The sequence below is a fragment of the Aulostomus chinensis genome, chromosome 11 (assembly GCF_037954235.1).
Source record: "Aulostomus chinensis isolate RoL2024-O1b breed Wild chromosome 11, RoL_Achi_v1.0, whole genome shotgun sequence".
Classification (NCBI taxonomy): Eukaryota; Metazoa; Chordata; class Actinopteri; order Syngnathiformes; family Aulostomidae; genus Aulostomus; species Aulostomus chinensis.
Genome location: NC_141330.1, coordinates 7,765,765 through 7,779,956, shown reverse-complemented (window position 1 = coordinate 7,779,956; position 14,192 = coordinate 7,765,765). Strand labels below are relative to the sequence as shown.

At 41.2% G+C, this 14,192-nt stretch overlaps 1 protein-coding gene across 8 annotated transcripts; it reads right to left on the bottom strand.

Moving 5' to 3' along the window:
- On the bottom strand, nt 1-13,515 carry LOC147253060 (polycomb protein SCMH1). Of its 8 annotated transcripts, none has more exons than XM_086218053.1 (18): nt 13,426-13,515; nt 12,681-12,864; nt 11,471-11,540; nt 11,271-11,348; nt 10,973-11,046; nt 10,593-10,827; nt 10,272-10,360; nt 9,824-10,070; nt 8,595-8,741; nt 6,524-6,768; nt 6,192-6,383; nt 4,855-4,981; nt 4,321-4,521; nt 3,872-4,042; nt 2,885-3,007; nt 1,653-1,781; nt 928-1,061; nt 1-846 (listed from the first exon to the last, which is right to left on the bottom strand). In XM_086218053.1, exons 3-18 carry the CDS (start codon nt 11,493-11,495, stop codon nt 727-729), a joined length of 2,337 nt encoding a protein of 778 aa, XP_086074179.1. In that variant the 5' UTR covers nt 11,496-11,540; nt 12,681-12,864; nt 13,426-13,515; the 3' UTR covers nt 1-726. The 8 variants fall into 8 exon arrangements, with proteins under 8 accessions (XP_086074179.1, XP_086074183.1, XP_086074182.1 ...); XM_086218057.1 differs by having other exon boundaries at nt 9,824-10,067; XM_086218056.1 differs by having other exon boundaries at nt 11,471-11,535.
- Between the last annotated feature and the right edge of the window lie 677 nt (nt 13,516-14,192).

The following is a 14,192-nucleotide window of genomic DNA, read 5'->3' as shown; positions in this document are numbered from 1 at the left end:
TATATATATTTATTGAACAGTGTTACATTATGATAGGGCTCTCCATGTAGGAACTCTAATAATATAGTATAAAAATTAAAAAAGTACAAATAACAAAGACAAGACAAGGCATTGTAAACATCCAGAATAAGAAAAAAGAATCCTCATGGCAGTATTTTCAGAGTTAATTGTCCTTTCATAAAGCATGATTTTTCTCCCTAGAACTGATATTATTGTAGTTGCAAAACTGTGCCTCTAACAGAGACATTAATTAGAAGCATTCCCAACTATTGGGATGAGTGTAGTGATTTCCTTTCTTTGTTTAGAGTTTTCTCTCTTTTAAGCACACCCAACACAAACTGTTGAAAAAGGCAAAAATACAAGTCAATATATTCATGAAGTACAAAATATGAAATGTACAGAATAAATGTAACATATTAAAAGCAGGCCAAAATAGCATTTTACAGTTAAAATGGCCACATATGAGTCTTTAAGTTATACTGAAATATTAAAAAGATAACGGACATGTGGGCGGTGCTGTGTATTCCCATGCTGCCTCAGGGCTGGATTGTGCTACACAAAATAAACATCCTCATTGGATGAGGTAATGACAGGGGTATGTCATACCAAATATGGCGTTTTTTTTTAATGAAAGTTGCTACATGTAGTGGTCAGTATATGTCCAGTCTGCAGTGCATTATATACTGAGCCTAAGTCCTTTTGAAGGTTCTGTCTGCTTAGCTGACCTCACGCCCGTTTGAGCTTGTCGATGTGAAAGGTGAGTTTGAGGGCGGGGCCGAGCTTCAAGCCCATGTATTTCATCATCATGTCGCTCCGTAGCAACAGGAGGGCTTTCCCGTCAATCTCCTGTAACACAAGACAGGAGGGATTTACTATTTAGTGAAGTTACAATCCCAGTTATCATCATCTTTATGAAAGTATACTTACATGTTTTCTGAAAAGGTCAGCATGCGGCGCCAGCACTGGGTCAATGTCTCTGATATATTGCATGACATCCTCTACTGTCCAAAGGTTGGGGTCCTGACCACTGGGCCTGGGGCTCTCCCGAAAACTGCCTGAGCCTCAAGAAACACAAGCACCCAGCATCTTTTTAAGTACGAACAGCCTACTTCCTCTCTCTCTCTCCCGGTAACCCCATCTCTCTCTCCCACTGTGCTGCTTACCTTTGCCACTTCTGATTGTTGCCACAGTTTCACAACATATGAAACACAGGTTAAGAGCTAACTGCCAAAAGAATAAAGATATTCGTCAATCTATTCATCTTGACTTCTGTTTTTGCAATCTACTTAACAAACCATGTCCTTTAACCTTTCTCTGAATATTATTGTTTAGCTTGGCCATCCGTCTGGATACAACGGGGTTTAGGTCCAGACCCTGACTGGGATCCACCAGTTGGTGATGCTTGCTCTATACCAGATGAACTTGTTCGTGTTCCCACATAGTTGGTACTCAACTCTCTGATTTCTAAATTACATGAGGTCACCAGGTAACACTAGTCCCATGTCAACAGGACTTGTGTCTCAAACGTGACAGGGAAATCCTATGCAGCCTCATCAGTCAAAGTGTCTGATAACCAAATGCAATCTCTCGAAGGTGACAGAAGATTTCTCCACAGACGGCTGGCACGTGTCTGAATGAGTGAGTCTTCCTACCTGTGGAGTTGGTGTGATGCAGCAGCTTGGAGGGAGACCTCAGGCCTGGTGTTTGTGCTTTAGTGTTTGGGGAGAGAGGACTTTTCTTTAAGTGCTCTGATGTGGAAATGCTGTTCTCCATGGACTCCCCTGAGGAACATGGAGACAAAAGCTTTACTGTGAGATGATAACTACAGATTGAGGCCCATCTTTCACAGGAGTTTAAACTATTGTGTCTGCCAGCTTTGAGCATTTGCTAACATTAGCATCCTATATCAAACAGACCCGATACGTCACATGAAGAGAGGGAAAGAGAGTCTGACTTATGCTGATTTGTTGGGCCGATTAAGATACTGGAAAGTGTGAAAATTGTGATGTAAGCAGTTTCAAAGCAAATTAACCTGAAGCTGCAATGTGAAACAAATCTCTGCTTCACTGGAATCTGGAGGATTCAGAAGTGATGTTTTTAATGTAGACTAAAATTAAAAACGAATGCAACAGGGTGATCCTGATTACAAATGTGGCTGTAATCTTTACAAAACAACTATGAACAGAGTTTGTGCTCTGGCGTCCAGTTACTTTGAGGGGAGGTGGGGTTGGCTTTTAAATGGGACATTGGCCTTTATACATAAATCTCTTATTTTCCATTAATGTAATTATAATCCAAGGAAATTGAAAGATGATTAAATGATTAACCTTCTGCCCTAGAAAGTAATAGCACTCATTCCAGAGCCAAGAGACATTTCTGCTTTACTACCTCTATTTATGATTATATTAGGTTTTAGTTGACAACTCAGTGCAGCTGAATATTAGAATTAAAGGCCTTATGTAAATGTGGCACAGCATTAGCACTGAGAGACACTGATTATATACAATATACATTCTTGGTAGGCTTGTTTAATTTATTTATCTATCTAAATGGATTTCCAAACCACTTTCTTATCCAAGAAACACACTGGCCAGTAGTATTTTACAAAATCGTCATACAGAAGAAGAACACCCTGCATACACATGAATAAAGTACTGAACAAGGTGGTATTGGCATGAGTAAAGGTGCACAGATGTTGTGAGGGGAGGCGTACAACCAACAGAGGAATCAAAGCTGGTCATTACCACACATGAAGTACTTTATGTGGAACATGCAGTCTTTGTCCAGATCTCAGGTACTGTCGGAACATTCACACTACAACCTATATTTGGAGCAACATATGACAACCAAAATGGCTGAGGTGAACATCATGAAGCAAACATACCATCAGTAGAGTGACGGGGCATCTTGGAGAGTTTCTGCGGTAGGGGACTACTGTAGGAGTCCTGGAGGAAGCGCTTGGTGCCTCGGCCTGGGCCTGTTGTTAGGTTCTCTCCAAATCTCCTGTCTAAGAGCAGCAGATATTCTAGAACTTAGTCCAGGAGACAACAAGCACTACTCGACAAATAGAGGCAATTGGGCAAGATGATATATGCTGTTGGTTTCTGTCAGTGAATTAAATTTTAGGTTCGATTTTTTTCACGTCACACAATGTTTGTAAAAATTTAAATATGAAACACAGATGAACAGAATTCCCCTTTAGAAAAGGTTTGTGTTACTGATGTTGTATTTAATTAACTGTAGGAATCTAGTTTCCAGCTAAAAATGAACAGGTTTTCTCCTTGTCGGTATGTGATGTAACTGTACATTACAAGCATACAGCCAACATCTTTACCATATGAATAAAGCAGACACAGTCTCTGGCTTTAGTTCAGTTTTTCTATCACATAAAACTTAGCACATGCCAAAACCCAACCTCTCAGCTCTCCAAGCAGCCTGAGAAAAAAAAATGTGTTCAAGACCTGCATTAAGTTTCTCAGAAACCAGAGGAAGAGCCGTTTCTCTGTTTAAGTTTAAATAGCGCACTGATGCACAAGTGGAGCAGTTATCAAATGTGTGCAGTCGACCATAATTTGCAACCCTTTTAGCAATGTTTTTGCATATAGATCTAAATGCAGGTGTCATTTTAGACTGAGTTCCTTCTGAATCAGTAATCAGTAGAGAAGTATTTCTACCATGCAGTACATCTGTGTGGTTCACAGTGATTTGCTTTCATTTTTCACTTGTAGATTTATTTCCGAGGAAGATAAAGGCACATGTAGTTGCTTTAAATTAAATTGGCTATTTCCTTTCACGAAACACATTATTCAAGAGTTTTGAATATTACCAAGATATTTTGAGTGTGTGTGTGTTTGTACACAACAGCACTGACCTGTAGTGTATGTGTGACTGTCGTAGTGCAGGCTTCCTCTGGCCACAGGCTGACTGCCAAACAGAGGATCACAATGAAGGTTGTGGCAGAGTTTCTCCAGGAAGCGAAGAACGTAAGTGACACTACTGACTGTAGGCAGGGTCAGGGTGTGCTGCTGCTGGTCGATGTAAGCTGCACAAGATGCACAAGCAAAGAGAGGCAGATTAGATTGTCCTCAGTGTAGAATATGTCATTTTATTGCAAATGCAAAGGGGAAACATATTTATTCATAAAAATAATTAAATGAATTATTCATGTGCAGTAGTATCGCATTGGTATTTGGAAAACAGCTCTGCTGCTCTACTGGAAGATAAATAAAATGGCATACAAGTAAAAACGCTGGTAGAATGCTGCTTCATGTTCATTTAGAAAAATACAATAATGTGTTCTAAAATTAAAATAATCCCTACCTGAAATAACTTCCCCCCCCTGGCCAGACTTGAGGCAGGAGAAGACAGTACCCTGGTTGTGTGCCGAGTCTACACATGCCTGGACACACTGCTGAAGTACTGATGAGGCCCGACCTGGCCCAAAATGGTCCGGGAGCTGCTGGATCCGCCGTTGGTCCAAATGGGGTCCCACCTTGCCGTACTTGTTAAGGTAAACACACACTAGAGGGGAGACAACATACAGATGAGATAAGATTCACTGTTATGATTTATAACTGTAATTTACAAAAGTAAACAGGTAATTTTTCCATCCACTTTTACCGTAAATGTGACTGAAACTAAGCTACCTATACTATTTCTCTGAGCTGTTTCTGTCAGATTCCAGATTCCATTTACAAATGCAAATTAAGCGTATGTGTGGGTGTGCGTATGTGTAAGAAAGAGAGAGAGTGAGAGAGAGAGTGAGACTGTGTGTGAGTGAGCATCACAGAAAGGTAATCTGAATAATAGTACATACTGTGTGCAGGGAAGTCCAGACCTCTGCATGTGACGTACCTGTGGGCGCCTGTAGTGCAGAGTTAGGGATGGTGGCGTTGTCCAGAGGCACAGTGCTGGTGTCAGGCTCTGGGGTGCTGCTGGTGGGAGACGTGGGGACTGGATTAGGTACCACGCGTGGTTTTCTCTGGATACAAATACACATATCAGGAAATACTGTAGCATATGTATCTTAACTACTTCCATTATCATCTTTCATTTAATAACACACAACATGGCTATGTAAATCATGTAAGTAAAGCTCCTTTATGATGCTTTGCATAAATATATGGCAATAAAAGAATTCCTATCCTATCCTATCCTATGAAAACAGTGCAGTTCTGATGAAGCATATAGTCATACTTTGTATTTTTTGGCCAACAAAGCATCATAAATTCCTGTAAATGCACCAAGGTGTAATATACAGTACTTATATCAGATAGTCTGCTATATCATGTTGAGGATGACCATGTTTTAATTTGGATATTGAGTTGAGTTGTTTGATTAAATGTAAAAATAATTTGTTTTGATAATTTGTTACTTTTTCTGTGCCATCGCCACGTTCATCAAATCAGCTGCAACTTTCTAATAAGAAGATTTAGTTGTCCTAAGGGACGAGGACTGTAATGTGAGAGTTAGTTCTGAACTTGTGTGTGTGTGTGTCACCATGCAAAAAGCAGCTATTCTGAGAAAAGAAGCTCATAAGAAAGAAAAACCCTCTGAATAAAGTATGGCAGCATGTTCCAGGCTCGTTTCAATCAATCTCTCTTCACTACATCAGGCTGCCGACAGAATTCAAATCCAAGCTGCCTACCTTTCAGTAAAGTCATGGTATTCGTTTTTGAATTTTATCTCCAGACATTAGACAAACTACGACACAAAGGACCCTTTTCAATTTGGCTCTAACTTGAGATACACTATGCCACGTTGAGTCTGGCGCTGTCTTGTCTCATTGGTAAGGAATGTGACAACAAGGACAAGAAAAGGCTGTGGAGAGCAGAGAGAGAAAACACAACAGGGTAATTTCCAGCTGGTGGTCTGTTTCTTACTAAACAATTTGTTCACGTACCAGTCAGGTCACACTGTATATTCTGGAAATTAAATCAGTGGTGTTCTATGTTCAAACCAAAATGTCTTTCTCCAATATCCTGAATGACAGTTGAAAAATTGAGAACTGAATAAATCATTTCTGCATTGAAGCTTTGAGCCCGCAAAGATCTAACTCCTTCCAGCAAAGAAGAAGAACCCACCAGTGTCCTTTTTACACAGAACAGTAGCGTCCCTTGTGTGGTTAAATGCTGTCATGGGACATTCAGTGGTTTAATGGTGCGTGCGTTTGTGTTTGTAATCACTACTACCTTGCTGCCAGGCTTGGGCCCTCTTTTCTTTGGGATTTTGATAGGTTCTGCCTGAGTCTGAGCCTGCTGAAGAGCTATCCTCTGAGCCCAATTGGCAGGTAATCTACCCCTGGGTCGTCCTGGGCCCGTTGCTGGCCGTCCAGGACCAGCCATGGCATCTTCCAGCCAGCCAGCTCTCTTTGCCCAGCCCAACTGCAAATTCAATGAAGGAAGCAGAGAAAGGTAGGAGCAAACACTGTAATCCCTGTAAAATTAACTGAGGACATGCATGGTGAGAGATGAAGAGAATATATTTGGGATGAGGGTGAACCAACCCTTTTGGAGTTGCCTACCTTACTGCCAGGCTTGGGCCCACGTTTCTTAGGGATTTTAATGGGCTCCAGGCCTTTGCCTGGTTGGATGGTCTGTGGTCCCAACGCTGGGACCTTTGTACTCCAGGGCCCCGTCACCTTGGCTTTCCTACGGCCTGGTTTACGTCCTCTCTGACCTGGAGGCCTGCCCACCGTGGGGGCAGGGTGCATGGCCGGGCTCTCCACACTCCCGTCTGTCAATGCCCCAATACTCTTAGGCAACACTACTACATAGGCAAAAACAGACAAATAGATGCACAACAGTAGGGAGTTAAGTTAAAAGCTGTGGGCCAACAAAACAACGTTTCAGAAATCTGAAGCAAAGAGATGCACCTGCCACGTAACATGCATGCAACACTTATACACAGCAAAATAATTGGTGTCCCTGACTGCTCATACACAAATCTGTTTGACACAAAAATTACACACTGACTATATGTGGCTCAGGCACTAACTTTGTTATAAATAACTTTCCCAAATGCTCGACAAGTTATGTACTACTTTCACTCCACAAACTCATTCTGTTTGTTTAATGAATTAAACACCAGAGCTTGTGCTTCTCGCAGCAGCACAACAAAAAAGAAAATAATGAATCTTTCTCAGCAGTAAAATAGTTTTTCCTCCCATTATATCCCTGAAGACACCACACTGCAGTGCCTAGACAGTAGTGTGCTTCACACTGAAAGAGCAAATAGGTAGAGCAAGGTCACATGAAGAAGTGCATGCTCCAGATCATTTCATGGACTGCTGCTCACTTGGTGAATTTGCAGCTTTCAGAGAACTCAAGGGGATTTTTTTTTTGTTTGTTGCTGTTTTGTTTCCTCCAAATTTTCAGAAGGTCACAGAAGTAGATTATTGAGAATTTCAATGCAGTGAGAATGATGTCAATGCTACTCAACAGTATGGGAAATAACAGCACTGTACTGTCACGCATTCTTGCAGTACACAACTACGTGTATTTCTATGCTGTGTGCACGCATCTATCCACCCCACAGATGTGATCCCAAATCCCTCTGAAAAAGTCATACAACATTCAGTCAATAATGATCCAGAAAGCTAACATTTAATCACCAAAGAATAACATAATCATGTGTTAAATCTGGATCTGAAGATGAAGTGTATCAGCAGCATAACCTGTCATCCACACCAACTGACAAAAAAGAAAGATGAAGCAAAGGGGAAAAAAGTGAGTGAAACTATCAGGTAAGAGACAGGAGGTAATCAAAAACAGTTTTACAGCATTATTTGACACAAGTAGATCAAGAAATTACACTGAGGGAATGCACACATGGTTAATCCATTAAGGGTGGGGTGTGTATAATACATAAACAACATCCACAGGAGCTGTAAATAAGCTTATATAAGCCTTTATATTTACTTTATATAAGCCAACACAGCTGGCACAACTTCAACATGTGCATGCAAAAGCAACCACAGTGGAGAAAGAACCAGAGTATTGCAAAGATAGCTAACTTCATAGGCACCTGCGAGCCTACAGTACGTACACGTAAATGTACACGCACGCACGCACACACACACACTTAAAAGCACTGTTATTCATCCTGGATCAACACACGACAGGTTTACAAGAGGAACGATCACATTCATTAGCATAGGTCTTGGCCCGTGGGGCTGTGCTTATTAAACACTCTTTCAGATGGGCACAACAATCAATGCAATGCTCAGTCTGGGAGCTACTGGAACTCTTCATAAGGGAGCAGTTGTGAAGCTGAGAAAATAAAAAAAAACAAAAAACAATTCACCTGATTGATCCTCACAGAGTGGTTGAGTCCTAGATCATATGTTTAAAAGGTTTAAGGAGATCTAGGTTACATGTTCATTGATCAGTGGCAGCCCTTGTAAATACGGCACAACAAGCATGCAACAAGCAAACCTTTGTTTTTTTTCGCTTCCCCTTGAGTGCACTGAGTTCATTGAGTTCACAAATCCACCACTGCCAGCTCCAGCTTCATGTTACAGGATGATAACTTCTCAGGAATGTTTATTATATCATTTTGAATGCATTTCTGTAATTTGATTCATCTTAACTCACCTCTCTTGCCCAAACGAAAGTCAAAAATGTCTGGTTTCTGTACAGCTATCCTCAGATACACTCTTTCCTTCAGCTCAAACCCACTCTTCCTCAGTGTTGCTCCTCCCTTCTTTCTTTTTCCTCCCTTCTCCTCTCTCCTCCCACCATCTGCTGACAATGTAAACACTCCAACTTTAAAACTCCATGTCTGTCTTTTCTCTTCTTCTCTGAAACCTGTCTGTGCTCAATTCCCTCCAACATGTCTATTCAGACCCCGCTTGCCAGGGTGCCAACAAGAGGCCTGTGGAGGGGCATCCAGGCATGTTTCAATCACGTCATGGTCCCCACAACTCTGCCAACTGGGTAAGTGCCAAGCCTTCCTAAAACATTAGCAGGCTACAAAAACATTTCCCCCCTTCCGTTTCCACTCCTTCACACAGAGGATTCTAACAGATGCAAACAGATGGCACTGTGGCTGATAACCCTGGTCCTGCTTTCCTGTCTCTTCTCTTTCAAATGTCTTAATTTGAATCTGACCATTCCTTAAAATGACTGCAATGCTTTAAGAAAAGGGTGACTAGTAAATGAATAGAATACAACATAGACGCAAACAAAACTAATGTCATTTGGAAAACAAGCAAAACTACAGGAATGCCATATTCAACGTTGAATCAGCTAACCTGAACTGATTTGGATACAAGAAATCCAACACTCAACAGAAAAGGCTCACCTCCAGGTCTTATAAAACATCAGGAATGAAATAACAACAAACTCACGCTGACTCAGTCAGCTCTGATGCTTTCAGCTAGAGAATGTTTACAAAGCATTTCATGGAAATGTAACAGTAAACAGACACACTGATGAAATCTATCCATTGTGGTGGCAAAGATTTAGCTTTTCTGCATTTGTCAGGTTAATGAAAAAAGGTCATGCGGTACATAGTGAACTTTCTGTACTATTTTGTAATATCCAGTAAATGGTTTGATACAGCAATATACATTGTATAATGTGATCCTACAATATATTGTATCATACTGTGACGTTCTTGTCAATATCCAGCCCAAAGAGATAAATCTGACTCCTGCACTACTCTGCTAAACAAATGGGTCTCACTATGAGTAGCGATCATGTTAACAGCAACACCTTCACAGCACATATTCACAGACCTGTGAGAAGTGATCACACACTTACAATGTTCTGTTTTTGTTTAAAAGTGTTAAAATCAAAAACAAGCAAATAACGATTCGAACCTTTGGTGCCGGGTGGCTGCAGATTGTCCCCGGTGAGGGCGCACCAGCCAACTGGGAAGATGTCACGTGAGTCATAGCGGCAGTAGTAGTCAAATGCTCCTCGCCAACCATCAAAGGTGACCAGCACCTCAACTCCGCGTAGTGCACCCACTGTAGCCGGGCAGATAAAGTGAGGATTCTTTCGGTCTACTGCCTCCAGTTTCATGCCCACCTGGAAGGAGTTCTGCTCTGGGGCGGGAGGCTCCTGCTGGGGAATATGGAGAGGAAAAGGGGGGTCAGATATGGAAGTTGGTCCGTGAGGGATAGGAAAAACACTCCCGGTGAACACTAGTATACATGAAAAATGAGCAAATAAATATATTTTGCCCCACAAAAATACTGAGCAGCAACTACTTTTCAGAAATGAGCATATATATGAGTGCTGACCTTGTGAGCCTTGTACAGGTACCTTGTGAAAGATGCGAGACGGTGCCATCTCAGCTCCATTAAGTGTTTTCAATAGGAACATGGGCCAGGAGGACGCATTGAGACGAAAACCTGAGGATAACAACAACAGTTGTTGTAACTACCCCAGCTAAAATGTCCTACCTCTATTCCTGAAGGTTGAGAACATTAAAATACCAAAAGTAAAGAGATTTATAAGCTGTCAGGAGCTTATATTTCAGCATTAATATGATGCATCATCATCATCTGTAAACCAAGGGGACAAAATGAAAAGAGAAACGGTAAGGTAAGTAAAATTGTAAAAGTCAGCTTTGGGTGTCTTTACCGAGTGGCGGTTGCAGCATGCCGCCATTCTTCTCACAGTTGCCAATCGGCTGGATCTCTGAGGAGTCCACCAGGCGCCAGAAGTCGTTCTTATTGTCCGAGCCATCCAAGCGCAGGCGCAGCCGTGAGCCTGTCAGTCCAACCACTGTAGCAATGCAGGTGGACGTGGTGTTCCGAGGGTCCTGTGCCTCCAGCTTCATGCCCGCCTTGAACTCATTAACTGGGGGTGTAAGGCTCTAGAAGTTGTTGACAGACAAGTGTTAGTACGAGACTGCCAAACAAGTGGAGTGGAGAAAGACATTTGTATAGTTCAAGGTGAATTCCTTCCAAATGTTTTGATGTACACAGCGAGGCAAGGACATTGTGATTAATCTTGCTCACCTGTCGGAAGCAAGAAGCAGGTGCAGCATTAGCGCCTGTCTCTTTCAAGTATTTCTCCCAACTGAAATGCCCAGCTGTTGAGAAAAAAAAAAGATTGAAAATATCCATTTAAATTGGGAAAGGTTTATTAAATGTCAGCTTTCATGCAATGTTTCATTTTAAAAACTATTAAAAACATTAGTGGCACATGTCATGTTGATGATTAATGAAACAATGCAGAGAAACCCTTGGGAATTTTCCCCCTTTGATATCGCTAAGATCTTAATTCATACATCCCCGGCTGCTGTGGGTTATTTACCTTGGTACTGTGAGGGCACCCGGGAGGGCCGTCCACTCCGAGGATGCTTGATTCTTCTGGCATCTTTCCACTCTATAGCTAGGAAAACCAGTTCAGTTTCATCAGTCAGTATCTTGCTATGTCTACCCCAACCTCAGACACAAACATGTATATTTATTGTCATTTTAACATTTAATATGTGAACTTTTACATTTTACTACCTTTCTGTGGCACAGGCTTCCTCATGCTCCAGCAATACTGACCAGGCTTAAGACACAACAGTGACCTACACTATACAGAAGAGGGGGAAAATACACAAAAGTTGTAATTAAATGTGTTGAAACGTGACATTTTAAAAGACAGTTTAAGAAAAGTCCTCATTTTCACACTTTGATAAGCACTGATTTAACTGTAAAAGGACCCAATCAGGGATGTCTTGAGAACAAGGGATTAGGTAGCACCAACATGCTTTTACTGTGTTTGAAAGGGAAAAGAGAGTGTTTTCCTTGTCTTCAGGCAGGAGGCCATGCAGACAGACTGTATGCAAGTTCAGCAAGGACACCTGTGATGTCAGCGTATTTCAATCATATGTTAAAACACACAAAAAAGTTATTGCTAGCTAAATGACTAGCCAGCTGAATCTGGAGGCTGACATGAGGGTCACAGGTGGGATCCTGACAACTGTGCAGTTAGTCCTTGGCCACAAAAACTGTACTGCAACAGCACTGCACATTCAAAGTTTTAAAGACTATGTGTAGAGAGTAAGTAATTTATAGAAATAGAGTGGAGTCGATGCAATTTTTTTTTGACTGGAGCAGAAACATGAAAAACATGTTAGTAATGTCATCCAATTAGCTTCAGTACTTGGTGGTAGATATTCTGTACTAGCGATCAGTAAATCATCACTACACTCAAAGTCTACAAAATTTCTAGGTTACAATGAATGGATGGAGAGGGGCAACATGTTTGGAGGCTCAATGAACCCTGTAACTTGAAGCCTGGGCAGAAAAACACTGACATCAAGACACAAACACACAGGTCAACAGGTCAAACTGATATAAACAAATGCTTCAAGTATTTTCCCATCAACTCAGCAGATACACACTGCAAATATTGGCAGATGTAAGACACAACCATATTCCAGATAACCCTTAATTTAATGTTTGCAATACAGCAATAGAATACACACAAATATTTCCCACATATTATATAATACATGCTCAAGAGTTTGTATTTTCTCACCTCATTCAGCAACTAAAGCAAACTCAAACATTTTAATTAACAGGGGAAAAAACACTTCAGCTCTATTATAATGACAGCCAAGTAAGCAAAGATAGCAAAAAAGAGAAAAAAAAACAGTAAAACTACTACAAAGGACATGGGTTTTGATCAATGTGGATAGCTTTAGCGCTCTAATTTAATAACACCCACCTTAAAACTTCATAACCGTTGAGCAGCGTTTATCCCCTGTGGATGGTTTCCTTTTCAATAGAAGTGCGCCTTTTTCTTCCGCCAAGGGGGGATGGCGTTCAAATTAAAGCGACCCGCTACCTGTTTTTCCGCCTGGGATAGTGACAGGACGAACATTAGACAGCTCAGCGGGTTCACTATCCGCCTGTTGAGTGTGGAAAATGGAAAAGAAATGCTCACTTAGCACCTGAACGATAAGCTCCACATCCATTTAGAGCGGGCGCAAAGCGTCTAACATTGGCGAATTTTGCTGAACTCCATTCAAAACACAAAGCCAAAACATAGGAACCCCCCTCCACCACCACCACACACACACACACACACACACACCTGAATGGGAGCCAGATTTACGTGCCAGCAGCGCAAAACAGTTATTCAGGAGTTAGCATTAAACTGAAGGTAACCCCCGGCGTAAATACCAGCCGCAACAATACTGAATGAAAAGGCCAAAATGCACGCAGTAGGTCATGAATTACACACAGCATGCATGCTATGCTACACACGGCCAGACAAGAGACATGCCCACTACCAAGGATGCTAACTTAGCATGCTAGGTAGCTCGCTAGCTAGTTGACCTGGTTATAAATATTAGCATTAGCAAAAGGGGAGCATACAAGCATACTGAGGGTTGCTAGGGTTAATGTGGGCTCAGCGTTGAAGTCGTGCATAAAAGGAGACGTTGCTCGGTGTTTCCGAGGGTGTTTACCTTGCTTTGTAACGTGTGTATTTGTTACTGATGTGGATTTAGCGCTTGTCCGCCATTTTTTTTCCTACACGGTGAGGGGGAGGTGTTTTGCCAACATTTCTTGTTGGGCAGTCAAGCAAGTTTGATGTTGGAGGAAATGGCATATTAGTGACCCCTGGCGGCCAAAGGACGCCGCGTCAAGCACGGACAACAACCCGTGTGACTGTGAAACATCCGTTTGACAATTATTTGGGGACACAGAAACAAAGAAAGTATTACAACACAAAATCCCCGCAATACATCCTCCCTCCATTTGGATCATACGTTTCATGTTTTATTTGACTTGTTTGAGAGGGAAGTTTCTTATTGCTATATTTTACATTTTTAATTTTGTTGTGCTGTGTTTGATATCCCGAATATTTTGTCAAGCTCATGTATATGGATTAGGGTTGCACAGGGAATAACTCTTAGTTCACTGTGTGCATTTTTCCCACTTTTTATGAAACTAATTAGATTTCTCTGATCATTAATAACTGATTATTGTAGGTGTGAATAACCATGATTATACATTTATTGCAAGAAAGACAAATAAATGAAAGTAATTATTTTAATAAATGTTATTATTACAGCATTAAAGCATAACAGAGCATTTTTTTATTATTGAAATGGAATCTGAATTTTTGCCTAAAAAAAATTGGGGTATTAGCCTTGAGCATATCATGAATAAAAGTTGATTATCATTGCACACTAAGTATTAACCACTATTTCTTGCAGTAAATATTTTAACA

Coding starts and splice junctions, on each gene's coding strand:
- LOC147253060 (XM_086218053.1), bottom strand. CDS start 11,495: ATGAGGAAGCCTGTGCCACAGAAAG. Junction 10,828..10,972: donor CTGCTTCTTGCTTCCGACAG/GTGAGCAAGATT, acceptor AACAACTTCTAG/AGCCTTACACCCCCAGTTAA. Junction 6,384..6,523: donor GGCCCAAGCCTGGCAGTAAG/GTAGGCAACTCC, acceptor TTGAATTTGCAG/TTGGGCTGGGCAAAGAGAGC.